The 19,870-nt window shown below is 35.5% G+C and overlaps 1 protein-coding gene across 1 annotated transcript; it reads right to left on the reverse strand.

The window, feature by feature from the left end:
• Positions 1–439: 439 nt before the first annotated feature.
• On the reverse strand, positions 440–19,649 carry Unr (cold shock domain-containing Unr). Its single transcript, XM_089702403.1, has 16 exons — positions 19,420–19,649; positions 18,255–18,773; positions 17,625–17,848; positions 17,109–17,485; positions 16,727–16,934; positions 16,462–16,650; positions 15,493–15,644; positions 15,271–15,403; positions 14,820–15,014; positions 11,598–11,720; positions 10,122–10,300; positions 6,877–7,094; positions 6,324–6,500; positions 5,644–5,815; positions 4,631–4,788; positions 440–2,771 (listed from the first exon to the last, which is right to left on the reverse strand). Exons 2-16 carry the CDS (start codon positions 18,370–18,372, stop codon positions 2,755–2,757), a joined length of 2,640 nt encoding a protein of 879 aa, XP_089558529.1. The 5' UTR covers positions 18,373–18,773; positions 19,420–19,649; the 3' UTR covers positions 440–2,754.
• Positions 19,650–19,870: the final 221 nt, after the last annotated feature.

Below are 19,870 nucleotides of genomic sequence, written 5' to 3' on the forward strand. Positions count from 1 at the left end.
CTGTTGAACATTATTTGCCAGAAATAGAATTTAAAGCAAGGCACAGTGTTGTATATTTTAAACAATCTTAACGCATACTTGTTTACACAATTTAAACACATACAAAGCACAATCCTATAGTAATCATCAAAAGAGGAGTTATTAAATTACATTTTATTTTCTCACTGACAGTCTATCACTTTATTGCAAATTCGTTGTTCTATGCCGACGAAACAAGCTATAATTACTTGTTGGTTTTTTTTGACGTGACATCGTCTTATAATTCGATAGAGCCGGCTGCACGCACGAAAAAACATGACTCATGCGGCGTTACCTCGCTCTGAGGCGTTCCATGTAAGGCTTGAAGTGCAAACGAGAGCGCGGAACGAGCGACAAACAAGCACAATCGGACGTTGTCACGTTCAACTATCGTCAGTAAACCGACTTTACAGACAAACAGTTTTTTTGACTCGCCTAATTATTGTTTGTATTATTTGAATTAGTGAAAGTTTAATTGTCTAAAAATACCCCATTTCATTGCCTGGAAGTATATTGTGGGAATTGGGACCGTGCGAGTCTTATTCGTCGATTTTATATTCTAAATCGAGTGCGAACACATTTTATATTGCTTTCATACACTTCAGTCAATCCATAGATTTTATCACATTAATAACTATATATTTTATTGCAATTTATTGGCGACTCCATCATTTTATTAATGTTTACAGCTTCATGATATTTTGGTAAGAGCGTAAAATTATATAAAGTTTCGGGGAAGTGTTCGGATTATGAGGGCGATTTGAGGCAATGTGACATATACCTTGTGAACATAACGCTACCGCCGACGGGGCGTCGCAATAAATAACATCTTCAGTCTTTGGTACATTCCAGTACATTAGCATACTTTATAAATGCTTAAATCCAATCGTTTAAATCGCTAAATATAACATTTAGTTAACCGCCGCTCGGTACTCGGAGACACATATCAGATGAAGGCTTTAACACTAAGACTAGGTGCGCCCTGAGGACAGATATTCCATCGATTATTGCACATGAAATTTTCAATTTAATCACAGCTTTTTTTTCAAATAAAGAGATCTATCAAAAATTTTATAACAAACGTAAGAAAACATTAGCCAATAATATGGAATAATTAATAAACATATTTTGAGACCCCTTCCGCACTACTGAAATTTAATTGCTTCTATTATTTGTATTTTCATTTTCATTGCATTGTTTTTAATTTAAATGCAGCTTGGCATGTTTTCAGCGAGCATAAAGTATTGTGAACAAATAAACTTCTGCAAAGAATTCAATATTTTTATATTAATTTTGGTAGTGCGGAAGAGGTCTAAGGCACACAAGAAAAGTTTATCGCGGCGATCAGCTCGTTCCTAATCGAGGTTCCTACGGCAATATTAAATGTACAATTTATTCGAAGACAGGTTTATACATAAAAAAATGTAAAAAATTAGACCTATATGCTTAATAAATAATTAATCAAATCACTTAACCAAAAAGATATGTGCAAAGCCCGGTATTTTCATCTCTAGCACATCGTATAATTTATCTAGATTCTAGATCAGTCGCATCTTAACGTTTAAAACGAGCCTTATGAAGTATATAAATAAAACGATATACAACACATATAAGGTATCGCCGCGATATACGCGCTCGTGGAAGCCGGTAATTCAATGATATGATATATTAGCAAAAACGATAACGATGAATGTTAATAAACAAAGCAAACGTCTGGAACAGGAATAAATACTTTATACACTTTACAAGTATACCTACGTGTCTATAATATGATATTTACAAGTTTATTATGAAGAATGATAAGTTGTTTTTATTGATGCAGAATTCGGACGCAGGCTCAAATCGCCACACCAAATGAGATCCTTAACATAGTAACACTCGAATTTGTACATTATTATCTGTTGTAAATAAAAAAAAAATAGAAAAACCATCTTCATTTGCTATGTGTCACCTAACACTGAACTTGGCAAGCATATTTAGCGGGGCGGACGTAAATCTGGAATTTTGAACAACGTTTCGTCGCGAAAAAGAACCTCTTTACAAAACACATGACAAAACAAGCATAAAAGAAATAATAATAATAATAATTCGATAATCATTTGATATGTTCGACGCTCATATCTAAGCTATTATAATCAGTGATGCTTCGATTGTTCGTTCTTTACTGTGATACGTGTACGGAATAGTCTCCTAAAATTAGTAAATATAACAAAAAAAAAAACAATTTTCTAAATGCTGCTAAAGAAAAGAGAATCAGTCAGTCTCTCATTAATACAATACAATGACAGTGATAAACTGTACAACGATTGGCACTCTCTCAAATTTCAATACTTATCTCGACACATATAAATTATATTATTTTGTTCATTATAAGACAAGTCTGAAATACATTTACTAATCGCCAGTACCGACACATACTCGACCGGCACGTATAATGTTTGTAATTATGTCACTAACACCCATAAACACTACGTTACAATTCAAAACACGTGTTGAACAACACTACGACTACACAATTGGTTTGATGTTTTCATTTTTCCAAAAATTGAACATTAACTATATTTAAACTTACAGAATACTATGAAAGTTAACAACGCCAAGTGTTATGAGGGGCCCGGAGAGTGCCAAGGTTGCAAGAGTTTACATATAACTTGAATTTGAAACGAATCTAGAATGCCTTTTACCTACATACATAGCAGTATAATAGCTGTATTTTTTCAGGGCTTGCTGTGGTTCTCACTCGGCTAGTTGTTCTGGAAAATTAAAGAAAGCAGATTAATATACAATGCATCATTATTTTGAATACGAACAAATTTGTAGATTATTATGAAAAAAAAAATTATAATAGACGTTCGCGTTTTGTATACGTAAGGTTCTGTGCATGTGTGAGGATGTAAACATGTGTGCGTGCGCGTGATTGTGTATGGTATGTATACTCTATGTGCGTGTGTGTGTTTTTTTGTATATTATAGAGTGCAAAAAATTAAGTATCCCCAGGCTACCTGTATGTTAGTTTCAATTATTCATGATACATATCGACTAAAGAACCCTTTCTCTTTTAGCTCATTTCACCGTGGAATGGCCGTGAGACTTTACTTCGCGGAGGGATCAACAGCAATAGCTTTTCCTCTTATCTTCTTATATATAAAAATGAATCGCAAAATGTGTTGGTAAGCGCATAACTCGAGAACGGCTGAACCGATTTCGATAATTCTTTTTTTATTATATTCCTTGAAGTACGAGGATGGTTTTTATGTAGAGAAAACGTAAATATTATGTACCACGGGCGAAGCCGGGGCGGACCGCTAGTTTCATTATATTTTGTCATAGTGTATAATGTATATGTTTGTGTGTGTGCGTATATTATGTATATGGTTTGCCGCTGGCCGCATTCACCCAGGCTTATGTGGGAACGCAGGCGGCCGGCACCAGACCCTTCACTTGCTGAATCGATGCCAAAATTGATATATTTGCTAGTGGAACAAATACTTTCGTAATCCTTCGTAGCAGTTACTTGGACGAATGTATCCTCGGATAGTTATAAGTATGTATGTATATCTGTTCTGTTTTTATGTACGGTTATTAAATTCAATGTATGTTTTGATTTAACTGTAAGTATAGTTGGATTCAAACTTAATGGCGGTTCGGAAGTTAGTGCGGGTGCCCACAGGCCCCTTAACGTCCCGCTAATAACTAAAATTGTTTTCTGCGCATCGGATCGTACGATGTTCCGAGCCGCCATTAAGTTTGAATCGTACTGTACAATGAATGATTCTGTATAAAAAAATGAGTGCGTGTACTAGTGTACACACGTAAGAAGTGAAACTTCTTTATGATCTTATTTTTCAATAAATAATTTACTATATGCAACTTTACAGAAATACGTCAATCACGCGTGTAAGGGATAAAAACAAGATGGCGCGTAACGGAAAAATGTTACACTAAATTTTTTTCCAACCCCGATAAAGAAGTTTCACTTCTTCAATAAAAAAAGACGTGTGGCACTCGGGGACCGCCGCGGTAAAGCTATTGCATAGCATGCCTTCAAGCCACACTTCCGTGTCCGTCCCCGTGGGGAGCGTGAGGTTTTTCGTTACGCAATTTCTCGATTCGGTCCCCGCGCTCAAGGCCCGCGATAGAAGCTATGCAATAGCTTAAGATATAACAAAAAATTGGTTGTGTATAAAGTTGGTTCACTGACGATAGTTGAACGTGACAACGTCCGATTGCGCTTCTTTGTCACTCGTTCCGCGCTCTCGCTTGCACTTCAAGCCTTACATGGAACGCCTCAGAGCGAGGTAACGCCGCATGAGTCATGTTTTTTCATGCGTGCAGCCGGCGCTATCGAATTATAAGACGTTGTCACGTCAATAAATGCATGTGTATGTGTCTGTGTGTATGCAAGAAGCTTATATCTAATACACTGGAGATTGCACTATGAACATTAACTTGTAACAAGAAAATATGACGTTGAATGACGCCTGTATGTTTTTTTATCCCTTTCACACCTAGGTAGTTAGTTAGGTTTATATTTTCTTGTTACAAGTTAATGTTCATAGTGCAATCTCCAGTGTATTAGATATAAGCTTCTTGTGTGTATGTATGTACGCACCGTGCACCGGACGGCGCGGACGGAAGCCGCGCGTGCCGTCGGGGCCGCGCGGCGTCCGCAGCACGATGACGCGCGGCGCCGCGGCGTCCTCCAGCGATATGGTGCGCAGCCGCGCGAGCAGCCGCTCCGGCCGCGCCTTTGTTATTGCACCCTTGCTCCTGTACACACGGATAAGATTGACACGTTCAATATTATGTGCATTTACCGAAAACTTATCCTATTTAACAAAGATTTATTCAATACTAGCTTTACATCCGCGGCTTCACCCGCGCAGTCAAAGAAAAACCCGCATAGTTCCCGTTCCCGTAGGATTTCCGGGGTAAAAAGTAGCCTATGTCCATTCTCGGATATCAAAATATCTCTATAACAAATTTCATGCAAATTGGTTCAGTAGTTAAGGCGTGATTGAGTAACAGACAGACAGAGTTACTTTCGCATTTATAATATTAGTATGGATTGTCAATTTTTGGGACAACATCATCCTTTTACAACAATCTCAAATAATATAGCGTATTATACAGACTAAAGACATCCACTTTTATTTATTACGGCCAATCTACTCCCTATGTTAACACAAGAGTTTTCAACTATTTTCATTCTAAATTAAATTGAAATCATAGCGTGAAAGTATCACAGACATAATTGTGATATTTATAATATGTATATAGATCTGTCGAGTTACGATTTTCTTCTGCCACTAAAGTACTAAACGAAAACACTATCCAACATTCATCGCAATGCGTATTCAACCCTACCTTTTTGAAGTGAAAACTTCTTTAGCGGCGTTGGGTATAAAATCTTGAACTCGCGTCAGGACACGTGGCCTGATCGAAAAAGCGTAAGACGGATTTTTTTTTAGCCCATATATTCCATGCGTAAGATGGATACCATTTCAAAATATCAAACATGCTGAACGTTAATAATCAAGTTTTCACTTCTGCCGGCACTCCCGGAGTGCAACCCGTCTTTTTTTTAATTGACAATAGGGAAGGTTAAGCTAAGACGGCACTCACCCGATCTTAACAACGTTGCACGCCGACGACTTGCCGTTGCGCGGGTTCGTCAACATGACGAACTCGACGGAGTCGCCGGGCTGCAGGTCCGCGTGGTTGCCGCGCACCTCCGACATGTGGAAAAACAGCCGCCTGTTGTCCTCGCCCTCCACCGACAGGAAGCCGAAACCGCCTGTAAGAGATTACAGATCAATTATATAACATCTGGAAACTAATGATAGAAAGATTTAGGATTGATTCGGGACATGTAGATATTTTATAGATTAGATAAAAAAACATCATTAATTTACAAGTAGTAAAAATTGAACTTATAATATTTTTATTTATTAAAAAAAATGTATGACTTTATAAAATCTAAATTTCAATAAAATTGTTTCCCTAGATATAGACGTACATGATACCAGAAACTTTCCTGCCAATCTTCAACGTTTTATTAATGTTTTTGGATCTTCCACTTGGACCAATTCATCCATATGGAATATCCTATTAATATTGTGAGGATGGATGTGTATGTGTATGTTTGCTACTCTTTTACGAAAAAACTACTGAACCGATAACAATGAAATTTAGCACACATAGGTTTTATCCTGGAAATCCCACGGGAACGGGAATTATACGGGTTTTACTTTGAAAACGCGGGCGAAGCCGCGGGTGGAAAGCTAGTTAGAGTTATATGTTACCTTTAATAGCATCAACGATGGCCCTCCGTTTCTTCCTAACGGGCACAATGTTAGTGGCGCGCCCCTCCGTGTCCGCTTGGAATGTCACCGGGTCGCCGACTTGCAGGATCTCACGCTTGCACGCGAGCCCCATGATGCCGAACTCGTATGAGGTGCCTTTTTCGATTTGGATCAGTCCTGGTTAGGAATAAGATATATTTTAGTGCTGTATTTTTATTAAACCAAACCGGGCGAAATCCGTTTCGCCACCAGAGACACATTTTCTTTGCTATAAACCTCACGGGGCCCGAGACCTTTCCAACGAATGCAAAACCGTGGAAATCGGTTCGTGCGTTCTGGAGTTATAGCGTCAGGAAGAAAAACCCGACTTATTTTTATTTTATTAAAAATGGAATAATTTACTAAATTTTCAAATAAAATAAACTGTTAATGTATTTTTTTCATTAATCAGCAGAAATATAATTTTGATATGAATTCTTCTTTTGATCTAATTATTATCATACTATTATTATAAATGCGAAAGTTTGTGTCGCGGTCAGTCGATTGAACTAACCGGAGTAATGCGCCTGGTCCGGGTTGAGCGCGCGCAGAGTACGGGTGACAGTGCCGTTGAGCGTGGGGTCCTGCGGCTTGGCCACCGCAACCGTGCCACGCGGTAGTACGCGCACGAACTCCGCGCTCGCGCACCCGCCGCCCGAACCGTTCACGCGCCCCAGCGAGTACTCCACTTCGGTGCCGAGCTCAAGACCGTCCGGGCTGCGCTCGAGGTTGCTGGAATAAGTTCGTGGTTATGAGCGACACTTAAATTGAAAGATTTTTTAACGTGACAACGTCTTATAATTCGATAGAGCCGACAAAAACATGACTCATGCGGCGTTACATCGCTCTGAGGCGTTCCATGTAGGCTTGAAGTGCAAGCGAGAGCGCGGAACGAGCGACAAAGAAGCACAATCTGCCTTAAGACGTTGTCACGTTCAACTATCGTCAGTAAACCGACTTTACAGACAACCAATTTTTTTTTTTCGTAATCAACGCCACTAGGACTGATGATTACATGCACGGGGAAAATTACAACAGCTCAGAAAGAAAATAGCTGTTTCTTACTGCTGTTACGGAACTATCCACACAAACAAACTACACACGCTTAGATCGTGATCATGACAGCCGCAAAACGGCAAAAGCAATGGCTCTGCACCATCGCGACTTTCAAGTGTCTGTGCATTGAAAGCAATAATATATAACTTTTTGTACGTGATTTTATAATGTTTGTCAACAAAGGTGGACACATGAGCATCTTCAAATATAAAATGAGCGCCAGCCCCGCCCACAAGGCCCTACTAAAGGTTTTACTTTCGGGAATTTTTTTGAATGTCACATCATCGCAAATAAATTAAATCGCAAATTTATAATAACAAAAGGCGTTATATAACCAGTGTTTTACTTATAATCTTAAAATTATATGGAAAGATTGAACGAGGGACATTTCATCATTAAAATTCGTAGTGCTTTTATTATATTTTTAAATGTTATTGTTTACAATAACAACTAATGTCTCAATATACAAAATATTTGATTGGCAAGTGTTTTTATTGCATATAAAGCACCTTGTTGAAATGCTTTTATTGTATACAATGAAACCAAGTTCATAGAACAAACTTTAACACGCAATATATTAAAGAACATATTTATCAGCATAGTGTTATCTGCCCCCCTATCTACAGCTTACGTCAATCTCATACATTCGTAGTCTATTCTATTGAACGCTACGCTAACAGAAAGCCACTTGACTAGGGGGGCTGATCTCTTGCAAGTACAATAGTTACTGGAACATGTTTTTGTTATTCAATTATACAGTGCTGGGATACGACAAATGCTTGCAAATCTCAATCACTTTAGGTATGCAAATATAGTACTGACAAAGCATTAGATTACTTTCAACACTTCATAAATAGAAATTCAATATAATCCTTTATAAAGAGGATTACTTTTTTATTTGTGTTAGCATGTAATAGGAATATTAAAGAGGGCCAATTTCGTCGTCGATCTGACTTCAATATCCCTTTCCGAATTTTAGTAAACTGAGTAAAACAACTGCAATCGGGATTAACATAAAATCCAAATTTTACACAAAATCCGAATTATTTAGGAAGCAAATTATTCACGAAAGATACAAAATAAAACACCAGTACATAGCCTAAAATCGTAACAACCTTCAATTTCACACAACATAAAATATCGAACTCCAATTTTCATTAATAATGGAAAAAAAAGAACACCTACATTCATATAAAAATAGGTTCGACTTTTGTCATTTTCAATATTATATTCCCAAGGTGAAATATAATAGTTGTCTCGTTTATAATACGCCAATTACGTGGGTATCCTCTTTATAAAATATTTCATTTCGAACATATTTGCCCGTAATTACACGTATTCATGGCGACGAAAGAATCGTCCAATCTGTTTTCAAACCAAAATTAGACAATATTATTCGTTCGCTGCTTAATAAAAATAAATTATTTTTATACAGTTGAGTTCTTACAAAAAATATACATAAAGAAAATAAGTCATTTCTAAACAATCGCAGTTAATGCTAATGCCTTTTCCTTTCATAAAACAAATTTGTGTTCAATGAGTAATTTATCTGTACAAGGATATTTTATTTCGGTTTTATTATGTACAATTCGGTTGAATAGTTAATGATTCTTAGAAAGTTCGAAGTTCGTAGAATTACTTCCAATATCAATGCTGTTAAAACGTGTATAATGATATTGACCATATCCTTTTAACACTGAAGCTGAATACTTGAACAAATATGAAAGATCCATTCAGTAGTTTTTTTTTAATAAAAATTACACAAATATCATAAGCCAATTCAAAACCACTATCCAGTCATATTGCGTATCACCTTTCTCATAATATCTTATCAATATTACAATAATATTTATTCCTCTGAGATATAACATCGCGCAGCAGCAATCAATTTTTATCACTATAAATGTATAGCATTCAATTTAACATATCATAAATAAGCTCTTTGGTAACTAGCTTTCTACTAACTTCTGCCCACGGTTTCGCTCGCATATAGTGATCGCGTTTTAGCAATACATATTTCCATCTCCTTTTACTTGCATCAAGTTTTGCATTATTAGTAAAATTTTCCCAAGGTTCATTCAGTTTATCTATGTTCTAAACTTCAGAAAAATCGGTTCAGTGAATGAAGCATGAAAAGGTAAGACAGATAATATAATTTCATAGGTAACTTTTTTGTAAATCTACAGCAGTCTATAGCACATAGTACATACATGAATACAATAGCATTGCAAATAATATGAGTATAAATAGCAGGGCACACTAAAATTAAACAAAAAATAAATAAAAACAAGCTTTGTACACAGAAATAGCACAGGGAATAATCTATATTTTCTAGCTGTATAATTTCTAAAGAACTAGACATAATTGAGCCAATAGCAGTATGTAATTACCATTATGCATACAGATTCAACCATTTATTTATTGAACAAGACTTCTTTACGCTATTAAATTGTCACAATCTATAGTAAACAATCTCACTTAAAATGAGAAAAAAAAATGATCCAATTTTAATTTTTAATTTTTTAGTATTTGTTGTTATAGCGGCAACGGAAATACATCATTTGTGAAAATTTCAGCTTTCTAGCTACATATCACGGTTTATGAGATGAGTCTGGAGACAGACAGACAACGAAGTCTCAGTAATAGAGTCCCGTTTTACCGTTTCGGTACGGAACCCTAAAAAGGTACCAAAGAAATTCTCACCTAAAATGGAAGAAAACTTCCTTAGTATGGTCGGAGGTCTCTATAAATCCGAAGCCGTCCTTCAGCGCCGCTATGAACCCTTGCATGATCGGCCGCGCGTTGCCGTTCGACGAGCTGCCGTTCGTCAGGCTGTGCTGCACTTGCACGGCCATGGCCAGCAGATCTTTGGTCCTCTTTGACTGCAATAAGCAAACGTCATGTTGAAACAAAAAAGGAACACAAAAATAAAAAAGATCTTTAGTCCTCTTAGGGTCGGTTCATATCTAACGGAATATACGTCGCGTATTATTAAGGCTGCAATGGGCAAGTTATATTGAAAGAAAAAAGAAACAAAATAAGGTCCCCAATCGGATTTGACCGCAATGGACATCGATTATATTAAAAGAAGCATGGTTAACTTCTATATTCATTTTGAATTTTCATTTCTTTAATTACTATCGTGTTGTGTATCTTTTAAAAAGTTATTTTTCAATACAATTGCGTTTGTTGCGTTTTTATAAGTTTCAAAGACGCTACCAGGGATAAAGGATAATAATCTAGCGATGAAACATAGTCTAAAGTGAAAATTTAACATTATGTGCATTGTGCATGGCCACTATTATTCAATTCTTAGTCCTAACTCCTTGCTACCCTAACGCAACAAGGCACATACTTTGGTCGCGCTTTGTCCAGTTAACGGAATAATGAAACGAGATTATGCTTTGTATGCCACGTTCGTGCAAGACCAAATTGCCATTTCCTTTCAATTCAGTCTATTTGTATGTGAAAATGACGATTATCAAATATTTCAATTCAAAATAAATTATTTTGACGAAGTAACTTATTCGGGTGGTATAGTAATTTCCTTTTTTTCATAATGCAATTCAACAATCACATAGCAACGAGATAAATATCAAGTAGCAAAAGTAATTATATCGTGATTGGCTTTCCACATTATAAGACTTCTTGGTTATTCTTACATACACGTTGAATCAATACATCATTTAAAATAAATCAGGTTTTAGAGAAAATATGAATTATAAAGGCAACTAGAAAAATAAGACGACTGAAGAATGAATACACAAAGGAGAAAATAAGAAACTCAGATTTTGCAAACAAAGTGTTAGCTTCGGGCCAAGTAACTTTGAAAAGCATTGAATTTAATACTGAAAAATACATTTATTGAGCTTCGCTTTTACATTTCTTGGAATGGTTTACAATTTGTATAATTTTCTTTTCAAACATCGCCAGCAAACAGGCTTCCAATTTACTTTAAAGCACTACGCTCTGAATCGAACGATAATAAGAGGTTTAAATGAAAAAGTTATACGAGTCTGCACCTGTCTGAACTTTGATTGCACTGTTGTACAGTTTATTATATTTGCTTTTATTGTTTCAACATCCTATCTAGTTCTTAAAATAAACAATAAAGTTAATTTAATTTGCCGGCGTCGCCCACGCCTTCCCTTATTATCGCTTCCCAGGAATAACCGTTACCTGATAAATGTCAAATGTAACTTTGTCGCCGACGCGCGGCAGCATTTTCGACTCGCACTTCTTAGCCGAGAATGGTATGTTCTTCTTGGCATTGTTGATCTGGCATGTTATGATCCCAGTTTCCTGCACAAAGGACAATTATCTAAGTAATTTTAATACTACGAGACAGTATAGATTTCATTCAAATATAAATAAACGTCATGTTTATATTACAATCATCATCATCATATTTTTAGAACAAAATTATATTAGTAGTAAATGAATTTATAAAACGATAGAACTAAAGTAAAACAAATAGTGTCCAATAGGTTATATTGTAAACTTGTTCGGATTTTTCATAATAGTAAATCTTATCCAACTTTTCAAGTGAAAAAACATCAGTTGCTCAATGAATATTTGAATAACAATTCAGTTACGGAGAGTATAGAGTTGTCATGAATATTTCTCATATTTAATAAATAATAATCTTCGTAATTCACACCAAAGGCTAGTACAAAGAAAGGCAGTCGCCGGAGTATTCCTTTAATAAATTTTTAAAATGATAACGTTAATAAAACAAAGCAAAGAGATCCTTTTTAAACAGCATAAATTTTATTCAACAATACAAGTAAACATTGCGAATCTATAAATAAACTATAAAAGACAACATTTCTATCGTACGCCGTTGATAATAATTGATAACCAATTAGTTTCATAATTATGTTTTATTCAGAGAACAAGTGCTTCATCCGAAAGGAATACATGTATATTGTATACTGTATAGTATATATACAAGGTTAGATAGCTTGCACAATCGCGCATCCGTTTAGACGGTACAGTGTATTGAAAATTGCAAACTGTTGTTATCACTCAGCACGGAGTTAGCTATTGTGTCGGGACGAGATGCGAATATATAATCCTGTGAGCATTATATTAGAGCGAGGGCAGCCTACTCGTGTTATTGTTAACACATTTATAAGTCATATGAAGAGTTGAAACTTTATAAATAACACAATGTTTTTAACATAAGATGTATAACTTAATTGAAATCGTCAACATTGAATATTGCAATGTTTATAAACAAAAGTTATAATTGTATCGTTGTTATCAATAAATCGAACCGTTATGCACTGTGCCTATTTTAAAATAGGCGGCGAATTGATCTGACCCTCTCTCAATTTTCTCGCTTAGATACGACCTTGGCAATGCTCGCCCTACATTTTTTCAATCTGCTGTTATTCAATATATATTAGAGTGTCTAAATTTAAATATGCGATGTGTTATTGCGAATTTTCTGTACAAATATACAAAGGTCTAAATTATGTTTCTACTACGCTAGTTATGACGAAAATAGTAACAACATTTGAAGCTATTAGCTATTGTGTTTCTCGTGTCATAGGATCAAACGACGGATAAGGAAGATTAAGTCATTTTGTACATAAATGCAATTCCTCATACTGATTTCTCTACATAAAGTCTAGTGTGAAAATGTAAAAAGTATTATACATTTTTATTTATCAAACAAAACAATTTAAACGAAAGCGGTTGTACTACAACAAAGCCTTTATTATATCATTAGACTATATTATAATATATTTCAAACATATTATAGTCTATACGAAAATGAAGGTAAAATTTTCGAAAGGACCCAAAATGCCCCACGTTTAGTCTATAAAAGTATAAAAAATTTAACTCAATCTCTATCCTGTGAAAAAAAAATGCGAACAATTTAACAACGGAAACTTTCGTACGCGTGCTCAGTTAGCGAGATGATACAAAAAATTGTTTATGAAAAACTTTTAATTAGTTTGAACCCTGAACTTTACTGAAAATGTCAGCTATGTGACTTGGAAGTAAATAGAGGGTTGGAATGGAAGCGAAAATAAATAATAAAAATTTACAGCCAATAATAACAAAACAGTACTGAAATATTGCATCTCACAACATCCTATAATACTGAGTGATAATTAAGTTCTAAGTTTATATGAAAGAGGAAATTAGTTTCCGGTTGCACTAACTCGATAGAGAAAATTGTCTCGGTACATTTCCCAGAATTCACCCTCGCTCTCGCTGAAATGAATTATTTTTACTCAACGTATAATAACGGTAAATAATATTTGTTCATTCTGGTAAACATGGCTGTCGCAACCTTTTTTTAAACTTTATATAAAGAAAGCTGGTTCATAATGGCTTTTACGAAAAGGAAGCTTAGAATTAACGAGAGACCTCAAAAGTATGTTTTGAAGAAACTTTGGCCTTTGTTTTTGTAAAACAAAACCCACTGAAGAAATAAGGAATAAACGGAAAAATCTGATTAATAAACAATATTCTGAACAGATTTTTAATCGAATAAAAGGAGCTTTAGGTTTTGTGTTTTTCTTTATTTAAGGATTGCAATTTAGAAGAGATTTATTTATCTTTACATAAAGTATTAGTTTTGGTTGATGAATTTTAGATCGAATATGAGAACATCACAAATTTATTTCGAACCATGTCAGAAGTAAAAACCTTTTTTCATAGATTACGGTTATAAGACACATAGGAAAATATAAAAGGAAAATAAAATTAATCACTAAGTAATCACTTCTTTCTTTCTTTCTTCCACCTGTAGAAAGTTGCATTATTCCTCAGTGACATCAATTTATAGGGTACGTAATTAATATATTCCCGTGCTCAACTGGAGCCCTTAGCGTGCAGCTAACGGAGCTTCGATATGTCAAATACTCTAGAATCTAGAACATCATAGTTTGTCGACGACCGTCAAGCGTTTCGAACACAGTCAAATGTTCTCAAACGTTCTAGAACAACCTACCCCGGTATTGTTCCTGGTGGAGCTGTGTGACGTCACTGCGCCCGCGATACTCGAAGAGCGCCTCGTACACAATCTTTTTTAAAGTGAAAACTTCTTTAGCGGCGTTGGGTATAAAATCTTAAACTCGCGTCAGGACACGTGGCCTGATCGAAAAAGCGTAAGACGGTTTTTTTTAGCCCTTATATTCCATGCGTAAGACGGATACCATTCCAAAATATCAAACATGCTGAACGTTAATAATCAAGTTTTCACTTCTGCCGGCACTCCCGGAGTGCAACCCGTCTTTTTTATGACCACGATCTCGCCTGATGGTAAGCTGAGATGTGGCCTATGATGGAGCGCGCTTCCCTAAACGTACCCGTTCACTCTTCGCTTGAAGGGAAGAACGTTCTAGAACCTTCTAGAACCTTCTAGAACTTTCTAGAACTTACCCCGTTGCCGTTCCTGGTGGGGCTCGCGGACGATGACGCGTACGACTGCGCCTCCTTGGTCACAACACCACGCACGCCCTTCTCGACGAGCGTCTCGAACTGCACCGTGCCAGGGGCCAAGTGCTTGATGCGTATCGCAGACTGGCGCGTGTTCATGTTCGAGAACGTCGTCACCGGGTCCACGGTAAACTCCACCTGGACGAGAGATATTTTATTTTAAACTTTAGACACGAAAAAATTTTACGAAATCATTGTTAATACGCGGTGAATTTAACCAGCAATGACATTTATAGTGGAAAAAGATCCGCGATGTTTTTTAGAGAACTTCGTCTTTGACAAGGATCGATATAAAACTGATAATGGCGGCCGATAACTAAAAAAATAAATCCACGATACATTCAATGATATAAACTTATTGAAATATAAACATTATCTTAACAGGTTGTTTTACCTCGTCACCAACGCTTAATTCTTGACCAAGGCGGAGGACTTCAGCGAAATGGAAAAACATGGTCTGGTCGCGTTCCACGCAGCGGATGAAACCGAATCCTTCCCGCAGAGAACAGACTATGCCTTGCTCGCGTCTAAAATCCAATAAGAAAATTGTAACGATCGAAAAAATTTAATATTCAATAAATTTTTGTAATATCTTTTATTTTAGTCCACCACTGACCTTTCGCCAGATACATTGAAAGACTCATCCAATAGCGAGATGTTGGTGGCTCGCTTCAACTGATCCCGCCTATCCGTGGCCACTTGGAACTGAACCCAGTCCCCGTGACGCAGAGTGAACTCACCGCACTGATCTTTATCACCGAATGGAACCTACAAAAGTAAAATCCTGCAACTATCGACCACTAAGACAACATTTTCATCCAATATTAACAAAGTGGCCGATTCGGAACGTGAATTTGCGTCATGCAGTTGCATGTTACATTAAATTTTAACGTGAACTTTTCCAATAAATTTTCCTAGAATAGCCAAAAATAGTGTATAAATTGTAACTGTGGGCGTCGAATAAAGCCTGCCTAAAAATAGCCAACACCTTCATAAAATATTTATTTTAATATTCTTATTCCATTCTACAAAGCTTCACAGAATTTGAGATGTGAGGTATCATTACAATAATTACTGTCTATATCGAATTTCAGATGTTGCATTCGATTTTTTGTAACCTATTCTTGAATTTTAAAATGAACTACATATTTAATTAAAAATGTCGCGAGTGTGTAATTTCTGTGAATTATTACAAAAACCAAATACCATTTTTTCAGATAGTGAAAAATTGGTCAGGTGCGAGGAAGATTTGAAATATAGCAAAACAAAGTCGTACACGGAAGAGCAAATACTTAAAAAAATGGATTTTCTTTTCATTTTTTGACCTTGCCAACCATTGCTTAACTTGGATTTTTTTTAATTATTTATTGTTAAAGTTAAAGTGGCAAAACATTTGCCACTTTAAAATTTCACACGGTTTCAAATGGCTCAGAATCACGGCTTATGATGTAACATTTGGTAACAGACGGATGGACAGACAAAGAGACGAATCGCGGAATCTTATAAATAAACACAGTAACAAAAAAAATACAATTCAAAAATTAAAAAAAACTTCATATAGCATTTGTTGGTTTCTAGCACTTACCTCAACTTCAGAATGATCAGCAGCACGATACTTTATCCTTCCAGGTAATGGATCATTCTGAGGTACACGCATCATAGTGCCACGCTCCAGGGGCTTCAAAACTTGCCCACGCATAATTTCCGGATTTATATCTTCAAACACAACCGAGCCACTGGGAAGTTTTGTGATATTGCAAGCCACTTCTTTACCCTAGAACAATTTGAATGCATAAATGACACAATCAATTTTTGAAATTTTAATGACGAACAAAACCAACCAAACTTACATTTCTTGTCTGAATTATAAATTCCACATCATCACCCAACGATAATTCCTCTTTCAATTTTGCTTCTGAATAATGGAAAAATATTTCTTTGACGACATCCGCGCGTTCAATAAAGCCAAAGTTTTCTTTTTTGGAACACACAACACCATGATACTTGACAGGGTGCACAGGATTTTCAAATCGGACATGACAAGCACCAAGCGTGCCTCTGAAAACCCGTAACTGTACAGTTTCTATGAAATGTGTAAAGAAATAGGTGATAAATGAAGTAGTTGTATGATCCAATGTTATTGTTGTATATTACACACATTAGCAACAAACATATGCAAAAATGAAAACAATAGCTAGTACAATGCAGATGATAACACCATATCAACAATACCTTTGGTTAGTTGCAATCTGAAAGCTAACAGCGTCACCCGTACGCAGAGTGACATTTCCCTCAACATCATCCTTTGTGTATGGCAAGAAAAAACATTCACCACGGTTCTCATATGAAATTCTACCAGTGTTATCCCCCGAGCCCTCACCCTTCACTTCTGTAGTAACAATACCAGTCACACGAGCTTCACTCAACACTACTTCTGGAGCAATCTTTGTTACAGTGGATGCTATGGGTTTACCGGTTCGCCGATCGTATGTCATTTCAAATTCTACTGGATCACCAATCTTTAAATGGTCAATGTTGCCACTGAACTGGCTAAAGTGGAAAAACAGGCGAGCCTGCCTCTCACAACATTGGATAAAGCCATAGGAATGCTGAAAATTTTATTCAATTGAATCCACTGTTATAGGATTATCACATTTAAATCATGTTTGAAAATTTTAAGTGTTTTGCAATTATTACGAAATTGCTTTAATTTAGAATTAATATAATTAAATTCAGTGGTGGACTTACAAGTAATTTTTCAATGATTCCTGTCTCTCTAATAGGTGGGTGGTTTACAGAGTCATATTGAGTTGGATTATTTGTGGAGCTAGATGAGTATACTCCAACAGAGTCACCCATTGGACAGGCATCTAAATTATAATTGCCCAAGGAAAATCTATTTCCTCCACTGGACTTGTTCATATTGTTAAAATTATCTCTCGGAGAGCTTGGATACTCACTACTGTATGTACCTACAAATACACAATTTTGTTGTAATTCAGGAAACACATTAAAAAGATAAATTTTGCTGTCATTAATTTATTATTGTCTCAACATAATTGAACTAATTTGCAGTATGAGTCAAATGTGATAACCACCTACAGTAGCAGTACAAAGCAAAAAATGGTTCTGTTTAGCCGAATGATACAAAACTTTATGTTGTAATATAAAATGAGTTAATGTTTTGCCCAATTGTTGAGCCAGTGAAGTAATCAAATATTTTTTATCAAATAATTTTCATAAACAAAATTTATCTGAACAGTTAATAAAGTACCTTTAATGGTATAGTGTTGGTACAATTTTTATCGAACTTATTTTAAAAAATCAATGTCAGAACCTATTGATGGTCAGTATTAAAGACTAGTTTGTATAACTTACCGTTGCGGTAGCCCTGTTTGGATTGCATGTTAGAATGCTGGAGATCTAAAATATCCTGCAAGGGTGCTACATGTGAATCTGGCGGCTGGAACAATTTCCACTGAGGATTGCTTGACATTCTCTTGCAATTTCTTCGTAGTTATATATGAACGTGTATAATATATAAATCCAAATCTCAGTTATGAACCAATATATCACAGAAAATAGTATGGTGTTACGTTTTAATAGTGCTTACAAATTTGTCAATCAAAATCACATTTTTCAAGTCTTGTGTTCACTAGAACACTGAGTCTTTAAAACAAAGTTCACAAATTTATGCACCAGAACACTTAATTCAAACAAATCTACTTGGGAATATACTACACTAGATCCTCAGATGTCTTCAATGCTTGCTGGATCGGAGTTCTGCTATACATTGCCGTAACTATATTTTTAATTTTGTTATTCGCCGTTGCGTTCAGTTTTGATTGCTAAATTTAATTATATTCACAGCAAAATTACTTAGGGTCTATAGTTGAACTGCAAAGAAAATATATTTACAATTAGAAACACTGAAAATAATCCAACTTGAAATTTAAAAACATTATTTTTCGAGTAAGATTCGTGCGAATTCCTAACGAACGCGTGCGCTCGCCGAGTTTACGATGTTTTTACAACTCAAAAAACCCTATGCAATGATATTCTTAAACTACGAACACGTTAATTATACCTTCATAGGTTTACAAGTAAAGGTAATCAACTCAATTACACAATATTCTAATTTTGCCAACTACCATTATCAACCCCAATTAATTGGAAAATCGAACCGTGTACATAAACCCGCCATCACAAATCATAAACTCCAGAGCGCTTTTATGAGAAAATTCATATAAATATCTAAGAGATTATATCCCTATTTTAATCGGATTATATCAAAGCGTCGCGTCGAAATATTGTTCTACATTTTATTATTGCTATCTAGGTAGGTATCGACTGTCCCGACAATCCGAGCCGACCGTCTATGTTCTGAAATTGTAATGCCGCTAACGCTGAATTTCGTATCGCTTCTTTATGGAGATATGCTGTCAAATATATAAATGTACTTTCTACCTATAATGTAATTACAAAATTTACTTGAAACGTACAAAAGTATACAAACAAAATCCATGAAATTAATTAATCTCACCACGATACAGCACAGCACTGACGACATACCGCCATATTGAATGTCAACATAGTTGCACTTTTGACTTAGCCATACAAAACAAAATTTAATTTTGTAACAACTAATTTTATTAAACTTTTATCTTATAAGATTTGCTGTAGCCTATTGATGTTATAAATAAAACGATTTTTTAAATTTTGTTCTTGTTTGAAAACTAATGACGAAGACCAATCTTGGGTTTATTTTTTCTTAGTACAAGTTACATTACAGTTCAAAATCAAAATTAAATGTGGCCATTATTATTTTTAGCAAATATTTTTTGAATGTGATGAAATTTTAAAATTAAATATACTGCCAATAATGTAAATATTATAGTATACATTTAAACTAATTATGTAAAAAAGAAAAGTGATGTTTGTTTATTGATCCTGTTTACATAGTTATTTTTTTAACAGCAACACTTCCTCTACGT

This window comes from Colias philodice, chromosome 1 (genome assembly GCF_061535455.1).
Source record: "Colias philodice isolate Cphi_HAF_F1 chromosome 1, ilColPhil1 Martin Lab GWU primary, whole genome shotgun sequence".
In the NCBI taxonomy this organism is placed as follows: domain Eukaryota; kingdom Metazoa; phylum Arthropoda; class Insecta; order Lepidoptera; family Pieridae; genus Colias; species Colias philodice.